Source organism: Adelges cooleyi, unplaced genomic scaffold, assembly GCF_023614345.1.
Source record: "Adelges cooleyi isolate 19-005CV unplaced genomic scaffold, UGA_ACOO_1.1 ACOO_flye_CR_arks_rails_tigmint_CR_PRNA_21, whole genome shotgun sequence".
Classification (NCBI taxonomy): domain Eukaryota; kingdom Metazoa; phylum Arthropoda; class Insecta; order Hemiptera; family Adelgidae; genus Adelges; species Adelges cooleyi.
The window spans coordinates 8,359,832-8,384,114 of NW_026095871.1; the positions used below are offsets into that span (position 1 = coordinate 8,359,832).

Below are 24,283 nucleotides of genomic sequence, written 5' to 3' on the forward strand. Positions count from 1 at the left end.
TTTAGTGCTCGCGGATCAGACTTCACTTCCAAAAGCACTTTATTAAAGCTCATGAATTCGCCATGGACGACTTGGTCGCTATCTATTCAATATTTAAAAAAACACTGTGTATAATAAAATTTATAATTTTTCTTTTACTTTTAAATATACCCTTTAATAATTATTCGTATACATTTTGTACGAATAAATTTATTTTATTTAATTAACAATTAATTATTCATACATGTGATTTTAGAATATGAAATTTTTCTTGTCGCGTTTTTGGTAAAATCACTGTTGTACAGTCTATTAATTAAGGTTAAAGATACTGTAAATGCAATAATATTTCATACAAATTTATCGTATGTATGATTATTACTGCTTTTAGTACTGTTGAAAATTATATTATGCACGACACCTATTATAGCAAATAAAACGCCCACTGGAAGGTTAATATAAATATTTTTTTTAACTTCTTAAAATTATTTTATTATTTCTTAATTTTTCTTAAATATTTTAATTCTTTCACAATTTTATTAAAATTCATTAGAATTTTTCAAAGCAGTTTGGGAAGATTGAATAGACTTCATAACTGGATTATTTGTCTCCATAAGTTCACACATTTTTTTGGTTAACCACTAAAAGATTAACAAAAATTAAAACCTTCATACATACAACTTATTTTTTTTTTAATATGCTTTATAATACGTACAGTACATATATCAGCATTTGAAATGAGTACTAATTTGGTATTGCCCTGCCTTTCTTTCCAACAAAACCATGAACACCTATTAGTATTACTATCGTTCGTGTGAATGACAATTCCATTTGGTTTTAATTTTGGGGTACGTGTCATTGCTGGCCATACATACTGCCAAAGAATCTAATTGAATAATTTCATAATTAATATGTATTAAACAGTTTTTCACTAAATTTTACAAAACTATACTTTATAATTGCCAGTCCAGAAACTTCGAATGATGTACATAACTCTTTGATTGGTTACCACAAAGATTTCTTTATCAGAAATTCCCATTCTAATATGATAAATGTAGCTGTCTGTTAACTTATAAAGTCCTTTTTCAGCAGTCTGCAAGAATGTAATCATGCCAGGACAGTATAAATATAAATTTAAATTCATATATATATATATATGTATGTATGCATCTAATTTAAAATTATCATTTGTATGCCACACGTTTTATAGACAGTAATAATTATTCAAGTCTTACTTTCAATGTTATCCAAATACATAGTGAAACTTAACCCAACATTCCATTTCCATATAATAATAATAATATATTATACAAAGGTAGAAAATGTACAATATTACCAGGAATATTACAAAAAAGTTACATCTGTTTAGTGTAAAATAATTAATACTTTATTAATACAAATCCAACAAGTTTTTGAAACTATGCTAAATTTCATTAGGCATTTTAATACTAGACAATAAATGAAAAGCAAAAAAAAAAAAAAACAAGTGCATTTCCAGTATTAAATTGAACTCACAATAAATTTGATTTAGAAAAAACGAAAAAGTATGCAAAAGTAATCAGAATTCAGAATTTAGGACTCATGCAAGAAATACTTATCTTTTTAAAATTTTTATTTTTAAATTTAATTTTTGATAATACTTTCTGTTTCCTGTCACAGTTTGCTTATTTTTCCTAAATAATAAATATAAATTAAAGTCTAATACCAACTTTCCTATACAACATTACACGGTTAAAACAATATATTAAATGTAATTTTAAACTTTTGTTTTCTTCACCTTTAATAGTTTGTATCCTTCAGCTTCCAGTTTACAATATGGTCTCACTTGTTTATCTTCTTTAAAGTGTCTTGGTAAACGCACACGTTGTACTTCCGATGTGGTATCAGTCACTCTAGATAAACATTAAGTAATATTGTCCTTAATAAAATGCTAAATTTTCATAAACATATTTTGTCAGTACATTATACAAACCTTTTTATTGTGTTCAGAGTGCCACTTGTAAAATCTAATGCCCCAGACAAGGGGTTGGCAACAAGACCGACCATACCCTGGCATGCTCCTTTGAAAAATCCTTTAACCCCATCATTATGAGCTCCACTAAAAGGTTTTTTAAAAACACCTTCAACGCCTTCTACTACGCCCTATTAAAAATTAAAATAAAAGATCATTTAGCATTAAAATATTATAAAATCGTCGCAGTTTTATTTTCAAAGTGTGTATTACCAACACAAATCCTCGACCTCCTTGTGCCAATCCAGCTGAAAAATTTTTAGGTTCTTCATTCATTAGTTCCTGGCGTTTTTTTTGATAATTTTTATCAAAAGTTAGTGCAGCAACTCCTTTGCCTTTGGAAAAGAGTACATTATTTTTTTTTTTTGAAACATTGTTCTGTAGCAATTGACAGTATTCAATATGTATTCATCGTACCCATTGTTCCAGTTATTCTACCAACTGCTCCAGCAGCACCTCCAACCGTATGACCAAACAAACTTTTAACACCCAAAACTAATCCTTCAGCAAATTCTCCAGGGCCTTGAATTGCACCCTAAGTATGAAAAAAATAAAAAATAATAGGTACTAATAAATTATGAAGAATTTAAGAGTATTAGAAAATAATAAGTTATTTACTTGAAATGGTTCATAAAATAGATCTTCAACACCTTGTTTGATTCCAGTTACAAGACCAAACGGATTTCCCAGCACATCCAAGCCCAGGACAAGAACATACAACTGCTTAATAAGTTGACCGACATAATGATGTTGAGCTTCTATTATTAGTTGACGCTGATTAAGCAACACATATTGGCGTTCGAAAAATGCCAACCTAAAATTTTAGAGAAATAAAAACACCATTAACAATCAAAATAGTTTACTTACTTTAATACAACATCTTGAACACTAGTAATCGTCACACCAATGCTTTGTAAGACTATGTTAATAATGGGTGGAATATTTTCTAACTCGTTTCCGCTTAGTGAAAATGTAACATGTATCTAAAAAAACATAATATTTAGAGCATTATATGTTTAAGACCCGATTATGGAGTATGTACTTTAAGTGGAGAGAAATGAAGCATGTCGTAATAATTCTTTTGTTCTTGTAAAGATGCTTTAATAATTTGGGCCTCCAGTGGCTTACTTGCATAAAATAAATCTTCATTAAATACTATTTTCTAAAAATTGAATAGCATACATAAATATTATTAATACACCAACGATTTTATAATCACCCCATTTATACTTAATATTAATAATATATAGTTATATATACGTATTATAGAACAGAATATTATATATCTCGTAGTGACTAGTGTGCCTGAACCAACTTTAAATGCACTATAAAATCAATGGAGTTTTTGTTTTAGAACGACGAAAATTATGTAGAAATATATTTTCTGCAAAATTAGGAAAACTATTTTCAAGAAAAGAGCTCTTAAGAAAGAAAAATATTTTTGTTGCACTAGTTATTGCTGAAAAAAAAACAAGAACTTCTAGGTTTTTCCAGTAAGTATTTCATAGTACATTCACTTTTCAGAACTAAAAAAAAAACAATCTTTTTAAACAAAAAAATAAAAATAATAATATATTTTTATTTAAATAAATAAAATGACTGCTAAATAATAAAATAACAATATTTTACCCTTAGAATACACATCTCGAAAAATCGGCTTTGCCGATTATGTTACACAAAAACTAAAGTGCTTTTTTTTGTTCACTTAAAGTTTGTTTAGGCACATCATGAATATACTACAGCACATTTTGTAATGTCAAATTATTATAAAATTTAATGATATATTTGTTTAAAACCCCTTACAAAAAATAAGGTTTATGTAAAAAAATTATATTAATCAATAGCAAGTTCTAGAAATAAATAATAATAGTTAGCAACCAACTCTTTTGTCTTCTGAAATTTCATATTTCTCAGTCATTTTAATCAATGCATTTATAAAGCCAATATCGAGTTTAATATGAAACTCTTGAATAAGCATTTTATAGTATTTGTATTGTTTAACCGAACTATTTTTGTTTAATCGTTCTACAATACTAAGCTCCATGAATGGTTTCCGTTCTTAAACAAAACAGCGATTAACAACTTAGAGTAACTAAAAATTATGATAAAATTTACCTGTTAATGCTATTGTTTTGGGTGGGGGTACAGGAGCAAATATGACAGGGAAAATACAATTATCTATTTGGCTATCAATTTGCAGATTGTTGATTTTTGCATGAATTTGGGATGTATAGTCTGAAGACTGCAGATTAAGCCAAAATCCAGTATTGTAAATTCTTCTAATGTTTCTTGTTGAAGGTTTGATTATAATGTTTTCCTCAAAATTTACCTAGAGCAGTAGAATTATTATCAATAATAAAATTAACAAACAAAGCCAGCGCAGTGAGAAGGAATTCTGTAGATAGAAGAATTATTTAGTACCTATAAAAAGTATTGTAAAGGCTATAATGTGTTTATAATTCAGTTTTAAGTATTAAAGTGGTGGATTGCCTGTGATAATTTGTACCTTTTTTAAATACTTATTAATTGTCAATTCAGTCAACTGAGGCTATATGAAAATTTAATATAGTCAGTTTAATTTTCCTGGTTTTTTGGGTTTTTCCTTCATAAAAAAATAATAACTACAAATGTTTAAGAACATTGTATATGTTATAGCCCCACTTTTGATTTTCAGTCCAGTTTTTAGTCCTAGAATCTCAAAACTATTTTCAAAATAGTAATATTGCATTGTATTTTTAAGAATTCTTAATTTGAGAGGATGGAGTGAACTTTTTGAATTTCGAACCTATAAGAGAAATTGTTTGGTATAATTTCTGATCTATATATTTGCTACATAAAAAATAAATGCAGCACTTTAGAAAAATGAACACACAAAAAAAAAATTGGAAAAATTAAAAATGAAAACACATCATTGTAAAAACAATACCTTCTCAGCTCCACATCAAAGCTAAAACAATTAATTATTTTAAAACCGTACTTCAATATTTAATTCTTTAATGGTAACAATAGGTTCGTTTTCACCAATTGCCAATTTTCTTGTGTAACGTATATAAGCATGTTCAATTAAGTCGCATTCTTTTTGAGTCATCGGCTTATATCGAGATGCATTTAATTTTTTTACCTCCCAAATGACACCAGAGCTAAAATAATAAATAGCGTTCAGTTTCAAGAATATTGTAAAATGAATAAAATATCTTAGATAAAAAAACTGATTATACCTTCCAATTCGCAAATACATTATTTCAGTACTAATGTCGTTATTAACCAACGACAAACCTAACGAATGAATTGAAACTAATACTTCTCTGTTAATAAATTCAAGTTTTCTTGATGCTTGGCATTCTTCAGCAATACCAGCATTGATGGTAAACAAGAGAATACGCTGTAAGCCATCCAAAAAAGAAACCCAATACATTTTAATGCCGTCATCATGATTAAATACTCCAACGGCATCCTAGATAAAAAAAAATGTGTAATTACAGCTATAAACACAAATTGAGACTATAATAAAGGCGGTAGTACAATTGTTTAACACATTTAAAATAAAACATTTGTTTTCTATAATACCACTACAACTCAACATTCATAATTTTTTAGTTGTTTTGAGAAATGTAACTTATTTTTTTTAATTTACTAATAAAACAACAAAAGTCAAGTTTCACTACAAAATGATGTGGGTGCTTAACCATAATACAATAATAACTTTCAAACATTCAAATGGGTATCCTAAAAAAATAATCATTACTTTTCTTAGATCCGCTTGCTGCTGCATCATATTCCAATAGAGAATTGGGTGTTCCGTTGGAGTCGACCAAGTGAAAAACATGTTATGTTTAGGAGGTAAAATTTTACTAGGTGAAATAAAAAACATGAAACATAGATACCAATTTCATAAAATTTTACTTACATTTCATCAAGAAATTCTGACAAATCATGTTCAATAAACTTAAGGTAATTTTCAGTATGATTTATAATCAAAGCTGGTGCCATTCCTTCCATATATGGATTAAATGTTATATATGCACCGCTTTCTGTAATTTGAGTGTCCACTTGTATTGCACTATGCTGTAAAATTAAGTAAACATAATGCATATAAACATATTAAAATTGGCTTTTCGTATTAAAAACAAATGTTTTTAAAAAATAACTTTATTTCGAAGGCGTATTAGATCACTTCTTGGTTTGGAATATGGCAAAGGTGTAGAAGTGTCCAAAGTTCCAGTTACCCGAACAACAAATACTTTATCATTTAATTTATGATTATCAGTAATATTCTGAGGCCAAAATGGCATACAACTGTTCGGACCAATCTGTTAATTATATTTCATATTATATATTTATTATCACTGATTACAAAAATAAAGTTTTGTAAACATGTATTTGTTTTATCATTTATTTTTAAATAAAAGCTAAAAATTACTCTTATCCAAGTCTTGGCAACTTTATCAGCTTCTTGAATGTCAACAGAAAATAGACATCGATTATAAACAATATAGAATGGAGTAAATATAACTTGTTTTGATAATGAATTGTTTGTTAATTGAATATGAACACCAATCTATTTAAAACAGACGTACATCAATAAACATGCTACCGTTATTAAATGTTTTTAAGCTTTACTTAAGCTTTCTTACTTGATACAAAGTGTCATTTGTTTTACACATAATTGACCCAGAGCTACCAGCCACGTCTAACGAAAATCTATCGGACCATAAACCAGAGTCTATTTTAACATATCCTCTTTTGTTGGCAAAAAATATTTTTTTATTAAATGACCACATCAACGGTTCTGAAGGATCGGTGGTGTGCCGTAACATATTGACTTCGTCATCAGCAGCCTAAAAAATAAAAATAAACCAAAATTTACTATTTTAGCGACTTAAAAGAAACTTTGTGTGTCATGGAACACGCGAGTGATGTTAAACTTGGGACTAGACGCAGTCGCCGTCACCAGCACCGCCTAAAAAGTCACGAGGCAGGCTGAATGTCATGAAATCTGACTTCACACCTGTATACGCGCCATTAGATGCTTCGCATTAATAAGGTATAGAAACAAGACAACCTACTTTATAGGTAAGACTTTGTTCAGTCTTGTTGATCATCCAAAATGGACAATAAAGAGTTTTGATATGTGTCCCGCCTTCCTGAAATTCAGTTCTAATACCAAAGTTTATAATGTTTGTGTTAGACTCAGGTTTATCTTCATTGTTGGTAAACGACCAAATGGAAAATTCATCTGGATGCTCTTCAATAAAACATTTGCAATCCCAGTATTTATTTAAATACTTCACCTGTAAGATATTTCATTTAACAAAACTAACATTAAAACTAAAACAAACAAAACTGTCAGCACGGTGGGGACAAAGTATTATTAAAGAAATAATTGACAGACGCAGAGAAGAGGGATAATAAAGACTTCCACAAGAAAATTAATTGAGCTGGCTGACTTCATATGGAATTTATTATAATAAGTCTGACGGCAAAGAAAAGATTCTGTTCAAAGATCTAAATTAGTGGATCCTAAAGGAATGGATAGCTAGGACATTTATTATGAGTAGGTTCCTGGCAAAGTGAAGTTACAACCATTAACTAAACTTAAACAAAACTAATAATATTAAATATAATTACCTTTAATGTTAAAAAGGAATATCCAATTTCAACAATTGGTAAATTTATTTTCTCTCCGGGCGCTAATGTTTTTATTTCAAAATCACCTTGCATTAAACAATCCAAATTCACTGGAAGAGTGTTTACCAATATAACAGTTGGGTATAATTGGATGTTATAACAGTTACTGGACATCAAATAGCGGTCGGTGTGTTCAAAGTAAATATGCTCTATACTTCCTAGAACCTAAAAGAGAGCCCAAATAAGTGAACAAAATTACATGAACAAATCATAATTTTGAAGTTATTGTGATATTTAATTAAACGGAATATGCATAGTTCTATTTTACCTGTATAAAAAATGGATCTTTATCCTCGACTTGATTTGGTGGACATTGTAATAATGTCCGTAAGCTCATGACTGGTTGAATATCTTTCCAAATAAATGGCTTAACACATATTTGATAACTAAGCAAATAAATTAAATTTTAAACATAGAAGTAACCATCGTTTTTCTTTTCTTACTTTTCTGAACAAAAGTATAACTCTTTGGTTTGTGTATAAATGGCGTGTACTGGTAGATTAAACGCCCTTCCAGGTTTTGCTTTCCCTATTAACTTTAATTTTCCTTGTTTTTTATAATAAAGGAAAATATGTTCATTGAAGTGATTGAATATCTAAATAAATAATATTGTGTAATATATTGAAGATATAATTATTATTGTAGTTTAGAAATAAAAATAAATTACCTGAACAACGCTTCTTAGTGTTATGACCATACTGCCATTTATCACTTGAGTATCAGTCACCAAGCCCCAAGGTTCTTGTAGTGTACTTAATTTGTGCTTCATATTGAAATATCGTTTATCTGCTTTTATTAAAGGTAAATTAAACTCTGTTGTATTATTATTTTCATGGATCTGTGAAGAAAATAATTCATACATGGATATAAAATAAATATCAATAATTAGTTGTTTTACAATAAATATTTTATCAGATACTCATTTATTAATTAAATCATCAACCTTAATTTTTAAAGATCTTTCAGTCGCTTTGGTCTGATGTAAATTAACTGATACAGATTCATCTTCTTTAAGACAAAGATAAAGGTCCTCGCTGTCTTTTAAGATTGTATCTTTGGTAGCTTCACCATCATAAGTATTGTACAACTATAATATCAATTAAAGCATTTATTATTAATTATAAAAAAAACTAACTACTAAGCATGCACTCGAGCTTATTGAGTTGTTTAGTTTTTCCAGGAGGTATTTAGGTAATGAAGTTTAAGTTAGTATATTTAATATGATATATTTTCTACAACTTTACTTTAAATAAAGTATTGGATATCATAACACAAATATCAAATCCCAGATTATTTTGAATAATATATGGAGCAGCTTCATTTCGCTTTGTAAGTGGTTGTTCTGTTGTTATGGCTTTATATAAATCATTTCCTAAGCTTGTTAATACTTCTAAGGCCGTTTTTGTCATTGTTATTTCAAAATTTTCCTAAATTAAATTTTTATAATTAAATTATTGAACCCTATATTTAAGCACTATAGTTCTTACATATGATATCAAAGATACTTTCATAGCTGGTTTTCTTTGAAACACTTCTTCTTCGTCTTTGGGAACTTGATTGGCATCAGATGTCTCCAACTATATAAATAGTTAATATTTACCATTGTAAATTATTTTTTAGTATTTTATTCAAAAATGATATAATATTACAAACTTTCATAAATTATTTTTGATGTTAACATTAAATTAATGATTGTCACAATATTTTTTAAATAAAAACATTTTTAAAACATTAAGTAGGTAATCAATATTAGTATCTCTTGACAGCAAAGATAATTTTGAGAAAAACTCCATAAGATACGCTAAGTATACATATGCGCCAACTTTTAAGTGCAAAAACAGTTTTTTTTTTTTTGCTACAATGATGTACCAGATCTTAAATTGTTCAAAAATAAATGAAGATACAGAACATAGCACTAACTTAATTTTGGGAAATACCGACAAGTTACCCCTTTTTACTTGTCGCATCAACTACTAATATATTATAATAATTATACCTTTAGCATGAGTAACCACGGTTTGTACTTTGCTCCAACATTAGAGGATACTTCTACAGGTTCGATGAATGGTTCCCAAAGTGCTAATCTACTGTTATAGTAGTTCATTTGCAATTCTAATTCAGCAGCAACAGTAAGCTTAAAAAAATGATTTCCTCGTTAATACTTTTTATGTAGTAATATTTAGAGCTTGGATGGTGTGTCTTTTTTTTTTTTGGTGATTTAATTAGTGTTTGATAAAAGAAGTCAATCTTACCTGAGAACTCCAGTTATTAATAGAGCCATTGAATGTGCATTCTGTAAGTAACATGGGCATAGTTTTAGTTCCGATTCCAGCTTCAATAGTAAATACGATTGATGGAATAGACACAAAACAAACTTCGCTTTTCTTTATTAAAGAAGAATTTCTGTCTCTTTCTAAGGAGCATGCTTCTACACCAACTTCTATAAAACATTTTGTACATGTTAGAGAATATAATGTACTTATAATATATTTAAATTATTATAATTCTTATTATCCAATAAATAAAAATGATAATTAAGGAATTAACCTGTTTTTAAAAACCAAAATTCGTTTTCATTGAATGGAGTCTTATTCCATAAATTTACAAACTCTTGCTCATCATATTTAGGCTCTACTAATTCATTTTCTTTTTTTTCAGTAAACGATTGATTGATTCGGTTCAGCATTTCAATATTAGCTATAATCATGTATTAAAAAACTACAATAACATTTAAAAAAATTAATTTTGTTTAATTCATTTCAAAACTGTACCTGGTGTTACTGAAATTATCAAAGGAGTCATACTGACATCAATGTTAAAACACGTATCGTCAGGTGTAGATCCAATTATATTTATGGTTACTGGGCGCAAAATCTAATTAAAAAAAAAATGTCTAATTATAACTATTTAGTCTTAGATTTGATTGTATAGCTTTATAAATATTTACTAAATTCATTGTTTCTTTTCTTTTCGTAGGATTATAACAACAAGAATATATTTGTAAATCTTTAATTGTTCCATTCACTGTTTGATGAGTCGGTGTAGACATTAGTAACTTTAACGTAGCTTCGGTCTACAAAAAATTTAACCCTAATTACTAGTGATGGAGAAAATTAACTGCTTCAACTATAGGAGTCTATAAAAAGTTCCAGGAAAATATAATTTTTTTTCCAAAACTTAATTTGTTAATCAGGGCTTTAAACCCATATAAGCTGTAAAAATGGATTCTGCTATATTTTTCATAATAAAACCATATCCAATATTAACCCAACTAATTATTTTAGTTAACCAAAACTTAAATACCTAAAATAATATAAAATGTTATACGTTAACATATAACCTAAACAACTCTAACTCAAATACAAAATTCAGGTTTAAAGCCCTAGAAAATACCATTAGTATTAATTTTTAATTTCATATCCAGATCCTAGGTAATTACATTCAAAATTATCGCGTTTGTATTGATATCATTTAAACTTTCGACCAATATTATGTCAGGTTTTTCAAATTGCACATTTAGCATGATAGTTTTATTATTTTCTTTTAATTCTGTGACAACAGGTTTTTCGTTCTATAAAAAAAATTGTATGAAACATTTTAAATAATTTTTTATAAGTAATATAAATACAAACTAACCAAAATATTTGATTTGGTGGTTTTTACTAAATTGTTTATAGTTTTATCCTCGCCTTGTGGAGGTATCACAAAGAAGTTTAAAAGATATGTCATGTACTCCATGTTCAATATCAAATTAAAACTATATATTTTTATCTGAACTATACAACAAAAATTTAATATTTTTCTTGAAAATTATTTAAGATAAATGTATTAAATAAATACCATCTGATCCTGTTAGAGTTTGTTTATATTCCATGTCTACAGTATTTTGTAAAGTTTCATCATCTAAATAATGTTTCTTTCTTTCCATGTATCGCACTACTTTAGTTCCAGATGCCTTTGTCATTCGAGTATCATCTAGTATTACATCCAACAAGTACAACGAAAGACTGAATGATAGGTCAGTTTGCATAAAACCGCTTACAGTTAAAGAGGAAAACATAAACTGACCCAGACTGTTGTCTTTTATTTGAGAGCCATTCTGCAGAAAATGACAAAATAAAAGTATTAAAATGAATAGAAAACATATTATTTAATCTACATATGTATAATACAAATTTATATAAAAGCCTATACCTTATCTGGACCTTCTTTAAATAGTGTTAAAATAATATTTTTCACTGTAAAATGAAATTTAGCTAAAGTTCTGACTTCTTGAACAGTTGCTTTTTGTTCTATATCCTCCAACACTTTAGCTTCTATTTAAAAGATATTGATAAGTAAAAACCATATAAAGCCATACATCTTATATAGAATGTAAGTAGACATAAAAATGTCTAAATCAGCATTTTAGTAACAGTTAAATACAAAATTTTTATTTTTAATTATACCATTCACTAAAGAATTTATAAAATTCATATTAACATACCATTAGGATTTTTTAGTGAAATATTAAGATTAGGTTCGATAGCTGAGATAGCTTGATCGTTCTTTCCTTTATTTAAATTCTCATTTAAAACTTTTAACACATCTATATAATCTTCATGGCTTACTGTAACCTAAAATTGTAATAAAAAATTAGTTTATAAAAGTTAATTAACAAAATTTGAAATTGCATACTTTGATAGAATCAAATTTAACTACGATATCAAAATCTGGATGTTCAGTATACCAAGCAGATGAAAGATTTCTTTTTACAATAAGAGAAAACGTAATCGGTTGTAATAACAAACAGTCGAATACAAAAAACTTTATACCCTCATTGAGTTTTACTCTAAAAATTAAAATCCATAAACAACATTAATTACAATTATAATAAAAAATATAATTGATCACAAAGACCTAGAAACAACCCTAAAAACTAACCTGGAAATTTTCAAATCTTTTAAATTTAGATTTAATTGATCTATTATTGCTGGTATATGGTCAGATCCAATATGAACCATTATGAAAGAATTTTTAATGGATAAATATCCTAAATCTAAACACAAAGCTTCCAGAGTGTTTGAATTTTGTGGCACAATTAAAACTGGAGCCTAAAATAAAATAAAAACATACATTTCCAGAAGAAAAAAAATTATTTATTTATTGAAATAAAAATTACCTTTAAATTAATATTAAGAGCAATACGAGTGACAGATTTAAGATTCATTTTGGCAGTAGCCACAGCAGCAGCACTAGCTTCATAAATAGCCATTTTACTAGATTTAAAATGATTAATAAAATCCTATTTAACAACAAAAAATTATACATTTTTAAATTATACAGTAATTGTAACAAATCCCAATTTTGGAATTCAAACCAAACTCAAAGAAAACATATTTCAATAATTCTATACCAAATAAAACTTTGAATTATTATTTTTAAACTCAAACCGAACCTAACAGTTTTTAGAAAAAAAATCAAATAATTTTCAAAGGATAAATTAATCTTCAAATCTCAGTTACAAGTAAATATTTCATCTAATATCATGTGTAAGATGATTTGCTTAATAATGAAGTACAATGCGCCAATGTTTTATTTAGATTCAAAAATGTTAACAACCAAGTAAATTTAATCAGTATGGTTTATTTACTAGCACTAAATTAAAAATTAAAGTCATCATGATCATTGAAATCATGTTCAATTATTGTGTTAATTTAGATAAAACCGTTTAAAATGTACAGTATCAGTAGATCATTTTTTAATCTTGATATTGACGATGGTGTATATTAATCACTATAAGGTAACTTTGTTAATTTATAATTGCTTACATAAAAATATTAGCAGTTTTACTACTTTACAAATAATTCTACACATTACGCTGGGTATGAATGAAATGAAAATATATTGTTTGAAAGCAAAAATAAATTAGTGTGTTAATAAATTGTTTATAAGCTGATTAAAATTATGAAAATTAAAAAAATATATCAACTATTATGTCTATCTAAACTCTTACAAACTAATTTAAGTATTATTAATTGCTGTGAAGGTTTATTTTCAACTAAGAGGAAGGTAGCATTTCTAAACATTTTACCTTAGTTGTGCCCATGACCAAAATAACTAATAATAGTAAATCAATGAAACTTACTAATACTTTAGTCACAAAATCATTTAAGAAAACACATTTTATACAGCCAGAAGTTATGGACATGTAAATTTCTGGAGAATCATAATCCACTAAATATTGTTCTTTATACATAATCATTTGGAATTTTAAAGCATCGTCATCTTCAGCTACATGAATGATCTAAACATTAAATATTCATATACTTTGAAAACACATCAATTTCATTCCTCTTTAATAATTTAAATTTAAATTTATAAAAGATAAAAAAATAAATGGGATTAGTACTAGATATGAGTAAAATTGTTATACAAATGTTTTATATTAATTTAGTAAAGATAGTATCAACCGATTTCAAAACTAAATGAATGTACTTACATGTTTATAAACAGTATTAGGTGATGAGTCTGTTACACTAATATTTTGCAACTTAGCATCAACTTGAATATGCGATTTATTCATTATGACGGAGGATTCAAGCTTAGTAACAAACATGTGAGCCAAATCTTCAGTCTCTGTCACAATTATTAATTGAATTTCACCAATCTGTGCTACTAACATCATATCTTTTATACTGTTATTTTCAACTGTTCTTTTGCTCACTAAAAACCATAAACAATTTTCCAGATAAAAATAAGAAAAATGTTTAAATATGTTCAAGGTGGTACATTTTCAGACACAAAAAAACATACTTTGTTGAACTTTACTAGACGCTGATTCCTCTAGTATAGTTGACAAGGCTGTGGAAACTAATGGCATTTTCTTTAGCTTATCTTTTTTAGACAATTGTTTAGCTATTTTAGGTTCAATAAGATAATCATATTGTTTTTGCATGTTTTTTATATTATTACTAACATTAGTCGACCAATCTATAAGATTTAATAAAGCTTCTCTGTTAGCCGTTGCTAATAGTTTAGTAAAATTTAGTTCAAGCTTTTGCATCACACTACCATAGGTAGTATGAAATTCTGGTGTGTTTTTGTCCACCTACAAATAAATTAATTGATTTTACTTTAGATTAAAAATTCTAAAAGGTAAAACTTGAATTTTCTCAAAATCATTTACTCACCAAAGTATACATGATTAGTAAAAGGTATTGTTTTTCGTCTTCATCTGGTGTGTCAACTAAGGGAATAATAGTGTCTTTGTGGTATTGCGCAAGATATAACCTTCCCAGTTTCAGAGAAATATTTGTATTAAATGTTTGTTGTGTCAGCGAAAGTTCTAATGTGAGTAAATTGAAATCTAACAGCGGGCTTAGCCATGAACCTTTGTAGTCGCATGACAATACTGTTATTGACAATCCTTCAACACACAAATATACATACAATTATACACGTTAAAGTTTGAGTTTAACAATATCTTTTTTCTTACGTTTAAGAATCAATTTTACATCTAATGACATAAATTGAACATTTATGTCTGAAGCTTTTTCTGAATCCTTTCTTTGATTTGTCAAATTTTTAGACATATTAAAAGAATCAATTTTTTGACGCAACGACATAGCTGAACCGAGTAAATCGAAATCCTGTAATTATGAGGAAACAATTACAACAAATAACACAATACTACAAATAACAAATATTACAATATAATATTATAGGTAACAAATATTCTAATATAATATCATGTGATTCATATGAATATAAATTTAAGTTAAATGTGTAAAACTACAAAACATTACAATTGCCTACTGCAAGAAAATAAAATAATGTCTATTAAAACTTAAAAATGAACTATATACTTACATCTGAATAATCTTTTGGTTCTTTCTTTCTTTGTGGTAACGGAACACTCAAAAACACCGATATAGCATCTAATACACGGTTTTCTATAACATAATTTGATTGCAAAATTAACATTTTTCTCAATACAAAATGTAAATAAAATTTTAAAAAGTACTTTAACTGTTTGTGATAAAAACAAATTTATTATTTTTAAAATATCACATTTACCTGCTACGGTAATGATAAGCTATACAAGTACTTAAACTGTGTGATAAATTTTTTTTTTTTTTTTCAAAATATTACAATTACCTGCTACTTTAATATCGATATTTGGAAGTTCTCCGGTCACTTTAAGTAAAGGCAATCGAGGATCATCGGTTATTAGACACTTTTCTACTTCAATTAACAAATTAGTTGGTTTTAGAATATAAAGTTCATTTTGATAGGACTCGTTTAATCCTTTTTTCCAATTTTCCCCCTTATTGGCAATTAAAATCTAAAAAGAATATGTCAAATAAAATGTATTATTTATTGTGAAAGAGGTATAAAAATAATATTTTCAGTTTATATATTACTTGTGCATTTTCTAATTCAATATAGAAGCGATCATAACTACGACTAACAGTTTCTTGAAAAACTTCAGTTTGGGTAGCACCTTTATTATGCATTGACTTAATACTCAAATCCTCTAAATTTTGTGGTTTTGATTTTATTTTTAAACTTCCTAAATTAAAAACTAGAACAGACTGATCTCTACATAAATAAACACACAAATTTCAATCAAGGGAATTGAATAATTTAAGAATTAAATAATATATGTATTCTCACTTTTTATAAAACCCTCCGTGGGGTATAATTATATAAGACGACATCATGTCAATTTTTAATTCAAGTCTCTTGTGTTGTTCAATAATATGTTGCATACCCAATGCAGATTTTTTTTTTAATTCAGCAAATTTAAATCCAGCTGCTTCTTGTAGTCTTAAAAAAAAAGGTTTAATATAGAACACTATACTCTGTTTAGTTACTATATTATATTTTCATTAATTACATTTGTAATTATATAAATGATGGAAACATAACTTAAAACACATAACACAATTAAAACAAAAATACAATTTCTGTGTTTGCATCTGAAACAGAAATTTTTACTTACTGGGTTTTAACACTTGATTGTTGTATCGCGAATATATTTATTATTTTGATTATAGTTTGTGCATCATATATTATTTTTAGCGGTTTAAATGATAATTGTACTCTACTATCACATGATTTATTGATAGGGTTCGTCTCGAAGAGGAAACTAAACAAGTACATTTGTCTGTCAAAAGAATCACCATCTTTGAAAGATATCAAGTCTTTTGCACTTTTATACTGATCAAATGCTTTTGATGAAATAATTTTGGGAATTTTATTTGATTGTGGAAGGCCAAATACTGACAATGTTTCACCACTAGCTTCGATCCTAGAAACATATTAATAAGAATTATAACATAAAAGTATAAACAAATATTTTTTAAAGAAATAATAATAGTTACTTTATAGCATTAGCAGCTACTCTTCTTTGAACATCCAAGACAAACCCCTTAAAATTAATTGACAAGGCTTTTTGTACAGAAGTAAATTCTTCGTCATAGACTGATATTTCTAATGTGTGCAAACAAAAGAGAAATTTTGTATCAACAAATGTTTCTGGATAGTTTGTGGCTGCTGAGCTTTCTTGATAGCCAATCGCTTTGTACAGTTTTTCTTTTTCAGTTGTGTTCATAGCTTCTTCGAATTGTCGAACTGAAATACAATTATGAACATGTTAGAAACAATATTAAGTATAAAGTTTATTATTACAAATTACTAATATCTTTTTCCTTTTCTTCTTTATCACTATCTGTTGCTCGCCAATAGCTAAACCAACCGCGTCTTGATTCAACTTTTTTCATTTCCTCTAGTATTTTACCTTCTCTTTCAACCTATTTAATAATTAACATTTAATTAATCTAATTCAACATTTAAAAAATTGATTTTTTATTAATAAATATCTTTAAATAAAATTAATATAAAGCCTTTATTGGGTAAAAAAAACACATCATTGTAAAAATAAAACCTCCTTAGATGATATGCATAGAAGCCATAAATTGGGCTGGTGCTTGACAATATGTAAAAATGTTTGAAATTACTTCATTTTCAACTCTTTGCCTCGTCACTATGATGTTCATTACATCCAATTTACATTCGAACTCCTCCAGTGCTTTTAATGTTGTAACAGAAGTTTTTTTTGATTCTAGTTTTTGTTTATAATAAACAGCATACTCTTTTATTGCTTTTCTATGAGTAGAAATATTATTCCAGTCCCAATTCCTTTTAATTCTTCTGATATCCTTTTCTACAACACACGTATAAGCAAACATCCACCTATTTGTAAAGTATAAACCAATATTATGATAATTCACATATATACATTATAATGACGTATACCATTCTTTGTAATGTCCTTTATACTCTTTTAATAAAGGCCTATATTTCCTACACGGTATGGCTTTAGTCAAACGATCTAATGACTCTGCAGCCATAATTAAATCTTGATATTGTGTTTTACTTATTCCTAGAACAAAAATGGTATAAATTGATAATAATTCATGAATATTATACAATAACCCAAATATTGATTGGAGTATTCTTTACAGACCTTATAAGTAATATAAAACAAATATTTTAAAACTATCTAACTGTTTTATTTTATAAGCTATACATAAATAAATGTAATAATTTATATTTAATTAAAACAGACATACTCAAATTTAAATTATCCATATCAATACCGATAGAATATTTAGGTATTGTAAAATCACTGCCATCTAATTCTGGCTTTGGGTTTATTTGCATTTTAGCTTTGGCATTAATTGGACCTAACACTGTAAAAACCGTAAAAAAAATATTTATTAGTAATGTAAGTATATATTATACATTACTAGATATAATATATGTATCTAACCAAAATTTAACTATCGAAAACTCACAATATTCATAGCCATCAGGAAGAATGTCTTTTTTTGGTATCCCATCATTAAAAGAGTTCTTAAAAGATTCCCTTGGTTGATCTGTAAATAAATGACCATTCGAGTTCCAATACAAAGCATAACCTTCCATTAATATAATCTAAAAAATAAAAATTGACAATTTTAAAATTTTTACAATACACATGCTAATAGTAAACACTAAACTATAACTTTTTGAGATTAAATCACGTCTTTTACGTCAAATTTTCTATACTAAGTATAAAAATCTTAATAGTAGGATTATTTTTAATATTTTTTAATTGTAAAGTTAGTTTGAAATTTGTAGTAAAATCAGAGTAGACAAATTAGGGGTTAAAACCTTAAAATATATGCTATTTAGTTATACATTATAAGTACCAATACTTTATTGTCTTTCTTTTCCATAAAGAATAAATATAGATAATATTTTATATTTTTGTATGATTATTATACGGTGCTAAAAAATTTTTTTTAAAAATTGAATTAAGTTTTCAAGTGACTTAGTGCAGGTTGTAGTTCTGGTCCAAGCCCATTGTTCAACATATAACAGTGTTTAAAAAATATTTGCACCCTTAAATTTTCAATTTACCGTGAGCAACCGTCAGTCTTATGAGTACTGATATCAGGTGTAAAAAAATTTTCAAACATGGTTTTATATTGGATTTGAACAGACTTACACCTGCACTAGGTCACTTGAAAAGTTCAGAGCCACTGTAGCACCATGTAATTATTAATTTATTTATTACATTTAATTTAATTGTGTTACCTTGTAAATCATTCCAAGCGGATCTTGACCCTTCTCAATTAAACTATTCCAGTTTGAATCAGTCGAATAAGATATTAAATCATGAAGTGTACAGCCAAATGAAAAAGGGTTATTTGGAAAAGTTACTTTATCTTCATATCTTATATGAATAGATTTTATGTTGACTTGGACATTTCGAATAATTTGAGTTGCAAGTTTCTCTACAAATGAATCTTTTATTTTATCGTGTTCCAATTCTAAATAAACAAAAAACACAAAATTAAAACTATTGTTCTTAACAATATATTATATTTAGCATAGTTCAACAATGTCATGTTTCTTTAAAATAGTATAACTAGTATTTATTAATTTATTATTTAGTTTATTATGAATTATGGTGGTACAATATGTTTTATAATATTTAAACAAACAAACAAAAATTCTTTAAAAAAATCTAATAAGTTGTATCTATTATTAGATAGTTTGATCATTTTGGGATCCATCCATGTTGTCATTACTTAGACAACGTTTAGCATTCATTACACACAGTATAACTACGACTAGTGATCGGAAAATCCAGATTTTCAAAAGTTCAAAAAACCAATTTTAAATTTCGAAAATGCAACTAAATAATGGCAACATGGATTGATCTTATATCATATTCTTTATTCTATTGAAAATTAGCTAATAATATTTAGTAAATACTTTGTATTAAGTGGGAGTAATTAATAGAGAATAATATGTTTACACCAAATTATTGTAAAATTGATTTAAAAAAATAGTACTTTTTGCTTTAATTCAGTATCATTGTTATTATAATCATATTATATATTATAACTTAACATACTATTAGTTTGCTGATCCAAAAGTTTTGAATTTTCAATTCTTAAAATTTCATTTTGTTTCATAGTCTGGATATTTTTTTCTTCTTTCTCTGCAACGTATGTAACATCTTGTGTTGGAACAACAAGCAAAAAAAGACTTTCAATCGTAGCTTCAACAGCTCCATTATACAGATTTGTCCATGGGATTTTTAAAACCAATTTTCCTAAAATATAATAAAATCAGTAATTCTAAGTTATTGTTATTACAAAAAATGACTTTTTGTCAAACTCAATACTTGTATACAGTGTTATGTATCATTTGCAAAATCTATATTTTTGGGATATGACCCTCCAACTCCTTCAGATGAGCCACTGGTTGTCTGCTAACTTAAATTATTAATAATTAAATTTAAAAACTTCTATTACCTAAAAAATTTTTTTTTTACCTTTTGCAAAAAAGTAAAATAGTAAAAAATATCCTAAAAATAAATTAATAAATAGGTGAAATTGGAAAATAAGTTTAATTTCTGGAGTAATTAAGTTATTTATGGTTAGTTTAAAATCTGAGTTTTATGTGTTACGCCGTTTTTTAAATGCCCAACTCAGTTAAATAGTTTACAGGTACTTTAACACAATTTTTTTAATATAAATTTACCCAGATGTCCATAAATAGTTCTAACTGGTAAATCAAGGCCGTCCAAACAAGTTTCTTTTAGTTTTAAATCTCGTAAAACAACATCTCCTGAAATCAAATTTTAAAATGTTCAACTAATTAAAAACAAGGTTTTGTTATCTAAATCTTAAGGTAGTAGCAGTAGCTATTAAATCAACTGTGCAGATATCTAATTGAATAATCAACAATGAAAAAATAAATTTAAAAAAAAAAAAGTTTTAAGTATCCTGATATATAATTATATAATTATTTTGCATCTATAATCTCCTTGTGATATATGATGATAGTATATTCTTAATTATTTGTTCTGGCCAAACGTTTTTTAGTAGTTGTATACATACTTAATATTAGAGATAATAGGATGTAAGGATATATAAGGATAGTCAAATTAATTTGTTAGGTAGGCACTTACTTGCACGCACATAACCATGGAAATTGATTTATGAGAAATGTTAAATATTTATAATAAATGTTGCCAGATTACGGTCAGATATTTTAAAACTACTTAATGACATAATGATAATGACGTCAGCACTGTGACACTAACATGTCGCAGACAAATTTTCAGAATAAAACCCAGCCATAAGACATATCTACGTCAAAATAATCTCATATTATTATATTTAATATTTAACTTTATTAGTAGTAGTTATAACTTTTGATTTTGTAGAGTGCACAAATTTCAAATAGTAAATTTATAACTATATAAAAATAAAAACTATAATTTAGAAAAATAAATATTAAAAGTAACCTTATATTATTATTTTAATTATTAGTTTGTTTTATATAGTAATTGGTTTTCCCCTTAAAAAAAAAAGTAAACCACTTTTCTAAAATAAATTTTACTAACCTTCTGTAAAAAAGTTATTATCATACTAGTTAATTTTTAAAAAAATCATTATTTTCCACTTGCTAAGAATGATAAACTACAAAATTAGAACATTATTTAGTTAATAACAAATTTCTTGTTTTCTCATTATTAATAAACGGATAACATTTTATGATATAATTTTTGTTTTCTGAAAAAATGAACATATAGTTTAATACTTTTAATAGGTGTACATCATGAGATATAGAAGAAAAATAGGGGACATAAAGGAAAAATATTATTTTCCTGCCTGCTACACATCAGCCATTTTGATATACCTACTTCTAGCATATGGAGTATTTTGAACTTGGTATTTAGGTGTATCGTTGGTTTTGTCTACAGACCAATTTTTTTGTGAGCGAATTTGTTTACATACAAGTTATAACAGGTTTACTTGCTATTATTTGTAAGCTATTTTTTACTAATCTTTATTTTTTTTACACTTTATCATTAAAATTTGGAAGTTTTCTAATATGTTCTATTTAATTACAAATTAATAATAAAACCAATATATTAATGAAGCAACTTGTAAAATTATTTTACTACTCCACTATGATAGAATTTATTATATTTTTACGTTTTAAACTTTTAATTTAGTACATAAATTTAACGTATTTCACCTACCGCCCCAAATTCCAATATTTAACTGGGAGGTATCCAAATTTTCAACATATTCTCCAATGAACCTGTTGAGTACATCGACCACTAGACTTTCGAAAACCATGATAAAGAATTTCAAACGAAATTCCAAACTTGTGCTTGACTATTGTTGATACACCAACATCAACCCCAAAAAATATGGTTTCTCTTGTTACATTATTATATTTGATTATAATAATTCACCGTCCCCTACGATTTAAAAAACAACAGCAGATTAAAACAATAACACACAAGTATTGTCATACACCTGTATATGAGTTTTGGTAAATAAATAATAATAATTAATGAATAATAAATATAATAGTATATTATTATAGTGTTACTTAATATATAACGATTAACGAACTATTTTTTTTTTTTATATAAAAATGTGTAAACAAGATTATAGCGTTATCAGTATTTTCATTAATATTAATAATATATATACAGGGTGATTCATGAAGGATAAGACACTCATTTTCTCAGAATATATTAATATTTCGAACAATATTTTTTTCCAAAGATTTTTTTGATACACATTGTACTATACTTTTCAATATTTTGAAAATTTTTATCATCAATCCTTGAAGGCCAAAAAGGGGGATTTTTAGTTTTTTTTAAATGGCAACATATGTTTTTAACTACATAAATTTGTAGACAAAAAATAAAAAAATATTTTAGCGTTGAAATTTTGAATTTTTATTTATTTGTTCATTAGCTATGACTTTGTTAAGATACTACATTTTCTATTAATAATTATCATGTTTCTTCGGTTTTCCAAAACCGGTAGCACATTAAGTTCATATTTATGTTCGCGTTGTCCATTTGGCGATAACACTCTAACAAAAAAAAAGTCACTGGCATAAAAGACTTTGAAATAATGATAGACCAACGATTCTTTTCTACAGATTACCACCTATTCCAATTTCCAACACAGGTACACATATTGGTTTTACAAACCCACTTTATCAAATTATTTTTATGCGTGTAATAAAACTACTCGTCTTTGTAGTAACGATTGAAAATATTAAGAAATACAGTCAAAAAATCCAATCTTTATAAAGTCATAACAAATGAACAAATAAATGAAAATTCAAAATTCAAACACTAAAATATTTTTTTATTTTTTGTCTACAAATTTATGTAGTTAAAAACATATGTTGCCATTTAAAAAAAACTAAAAATCTCTCTTTTTGGTCTTCAAGGATTGATGATAAAAATTTTCAAAATATTGAAAAATATAGTACAATGTGTACCAAAAAATCTTGGATTCCGAGAAAATGAGTGTCTTATCCTTAATGAATCACCCTGTATATATGTCATTTTATGGCGCAATAGTAATTAACCGAAGATTCAACGACGTATGTAGCTGCGCACAACGCAGGAGCAGCAAAATTAGCAAAATTATCCAAATAATATATTTGACACAAATCCTTAAATAATTCAGGATTTTAAATGTCAAACACTCGTATAGGGTTTAAGGACAAGAAAGTGTTAATTTTAATAATTAAAATAAGATTTAGTACTTGATAACAAATTATCGCGAGGAAATATGCCGATATTGTTGTGCCTACGTGTTAAAAAGCTAATGTTTAGTACATAAATGAATATTTTATTTTTTTCAAAGTATATATTTTATTTAATAGCTAATTACGATCAAATTACTACCAATACGAATTCACGAATATTTACTAAGTCAAAAAATAAAGATAAATGTTAGTAGGTACGAGAACAATTATTTAAACAAAAACATATGTTTGTCTTATTGCCGTTTGTATTACATATTTGTATCGGTAAACTAAAAAAAAAAAAAAATTTGAATTATGTAAAAAAAACATGAGCAAAACTTGTGGTTATAGTTAGCTAATAAAATATAAAAACAACCACAAAAATGAATACACTTTCCAGTAGTAATACTCACGTATTTTGCGATCATCAACGCCCACAAGCCACAACAGACTGAGTTATGTTGCTTCAGTCTGTTGCGAGCGCTGGTG

The 24,283-nt window shown here is 26.7% G+C and overlaps 1 protein-coding gene across 10 annotated transcripts; it reads right to left on the bottom strand.

Moving 5' to 3' along the window:
• Nucleotides 1–244: 244 nt before the first annotated feature.
• On the bottom strand, nucleotides 245–24,237 carry LOC126834082 (intermembrane lipid transfer protein Vps13-like). Of its 10 annotated transcripts, none has more exons than XM_050565730.1 (61): nucleotides 24,208–24,237; nucleotides 22,272–22,496; nucleotides 20,762–20,848; nucleotides 20,130–20,330; nucleotides 19,304–19,539; nucleotides 18,520–18,658; nucleotides 18,295–18,414; nucleotides 17,978–18,104; nucleotides 17,680–17,914; nucleotides 17,358–17,472; nucleotides 17,044–17,293; nucleotides 16,662–16,970; nucleotides 16,334–16,486; nucleotides 16,081–16,258; nucleotides 15,815–16,001; nucleotides 15,527–15,609; nucleotides 15,153–15,306; nucleotides 14,848–15,083; nucleotides 14,471–14,765; nucleotides 14,157–14,380; nucleotides 13,803–13,961; nucleotides 12,837–12,959; nucleotides 12,599–12,768; nucleotides 12,353–12,506; nucleotides 12,162–12,291; nucleotides 11,870–11,991; nucleotides 11,516–11,774; nucleotides 11,312–11,451; nucleotides 11,115–11,246; nucleotides 10,623–10,748; nucleotides 10,447–10,549; nucleotides 10,223–10,372; nucleotides 9,928–10,115; nucleotides 9,672–9,809; nucleotides 9,163–9,252; nucleotides 8,920–9,102; nucleotides 8,619–8,762; nucleotides 8,343–8,513; nucleotides 8,119–8,270; nucleotides 7,944–8,061; nucleotides 7,616–7,840; nucleotides 7,054–7,278; nucleotides 6,622–6,825; nucleotides 6,408–6,545; nucleotides 6,136–6,297; nucleotides 5,895–6,052; nucleotides 5,733–5,838; nucleotides 5,206–5,441; nucleotides 4,965–5,127; nucleotides 4,103–4,316; nucleotides 3,870–4,045; nucleotides 3,030–3,149; nucleotides 2,855–2,970; nucleotides 2,606–2,801; nucleotides 2,405–2,522; nucleotides 2,201–2,322; nucleotides 1,949–2,118; nucleotides 1,754–1,868; nucleotides 929–1,069; nucleotides 692–862; nucleotides 245–617 (listed from the first exon to the last, which is right to left on the bottom strand). In XM_050565730.1, the coding sequence occupies exons 2-61, from the start codon at nucleotides 22,369–22,371 to the stop codon at nucleotides 516–518; spliced, it is 9,759 nt and encodes a 3,252-aa protein (XP_050421687.1). In that variant the 5' UTR covers nucleotides 22,372–22,496; nucleotides 24,208–24,237; the 3' UTR covers nucleotides 245–515. The 10 variants fall into 10 exon arrangements, 8 of the variants coding, with proteins under 8 accessions (XP_050421687.1, XP_050421686.1, XP_050421685.1 ...); XM_050565729.1 differs by lacking the exon at nucleotides 24,208–24,237 and adding an exon at nucleotides 22,555–22,653; XM_050565731.1 differs by lacking the exon at nucleotides 24,208–24,237 and adding an exon at nucleotides 20,403–20,493 and having other exon boundaries at nucleotides 246–617; nucleotides 22,272–22,306.
• Nucleotides 24,238–24,283: the final 46 nt, after the last annotated feature.

Excerpts from the sequence above, each read along its gene's own strand:
- LOC126834082 (XM_050565730.1), bottom strand. The coding sequence starts at position 22,371 with ATGGTTTTCGAAAGTCTAGTGGTCGATGTACTCAACAGGTTCATTGGA. Across the intron at positions 18,105-18,294 it reads TATGGATAATTTAAATTTGA|GAATAAGTAAAACACAATAT; the intron begins GTATGTCTGTTT and ends TTTTTGTTCTAG. Across the intron at positions 12,507-12,598 it reads AAAGATTTGAAAATTTCCAG|AGTAAAACTCAATGAGGGTA; the intron begins GTTAGTTTTTAG and ends TTTAATTTTTAG.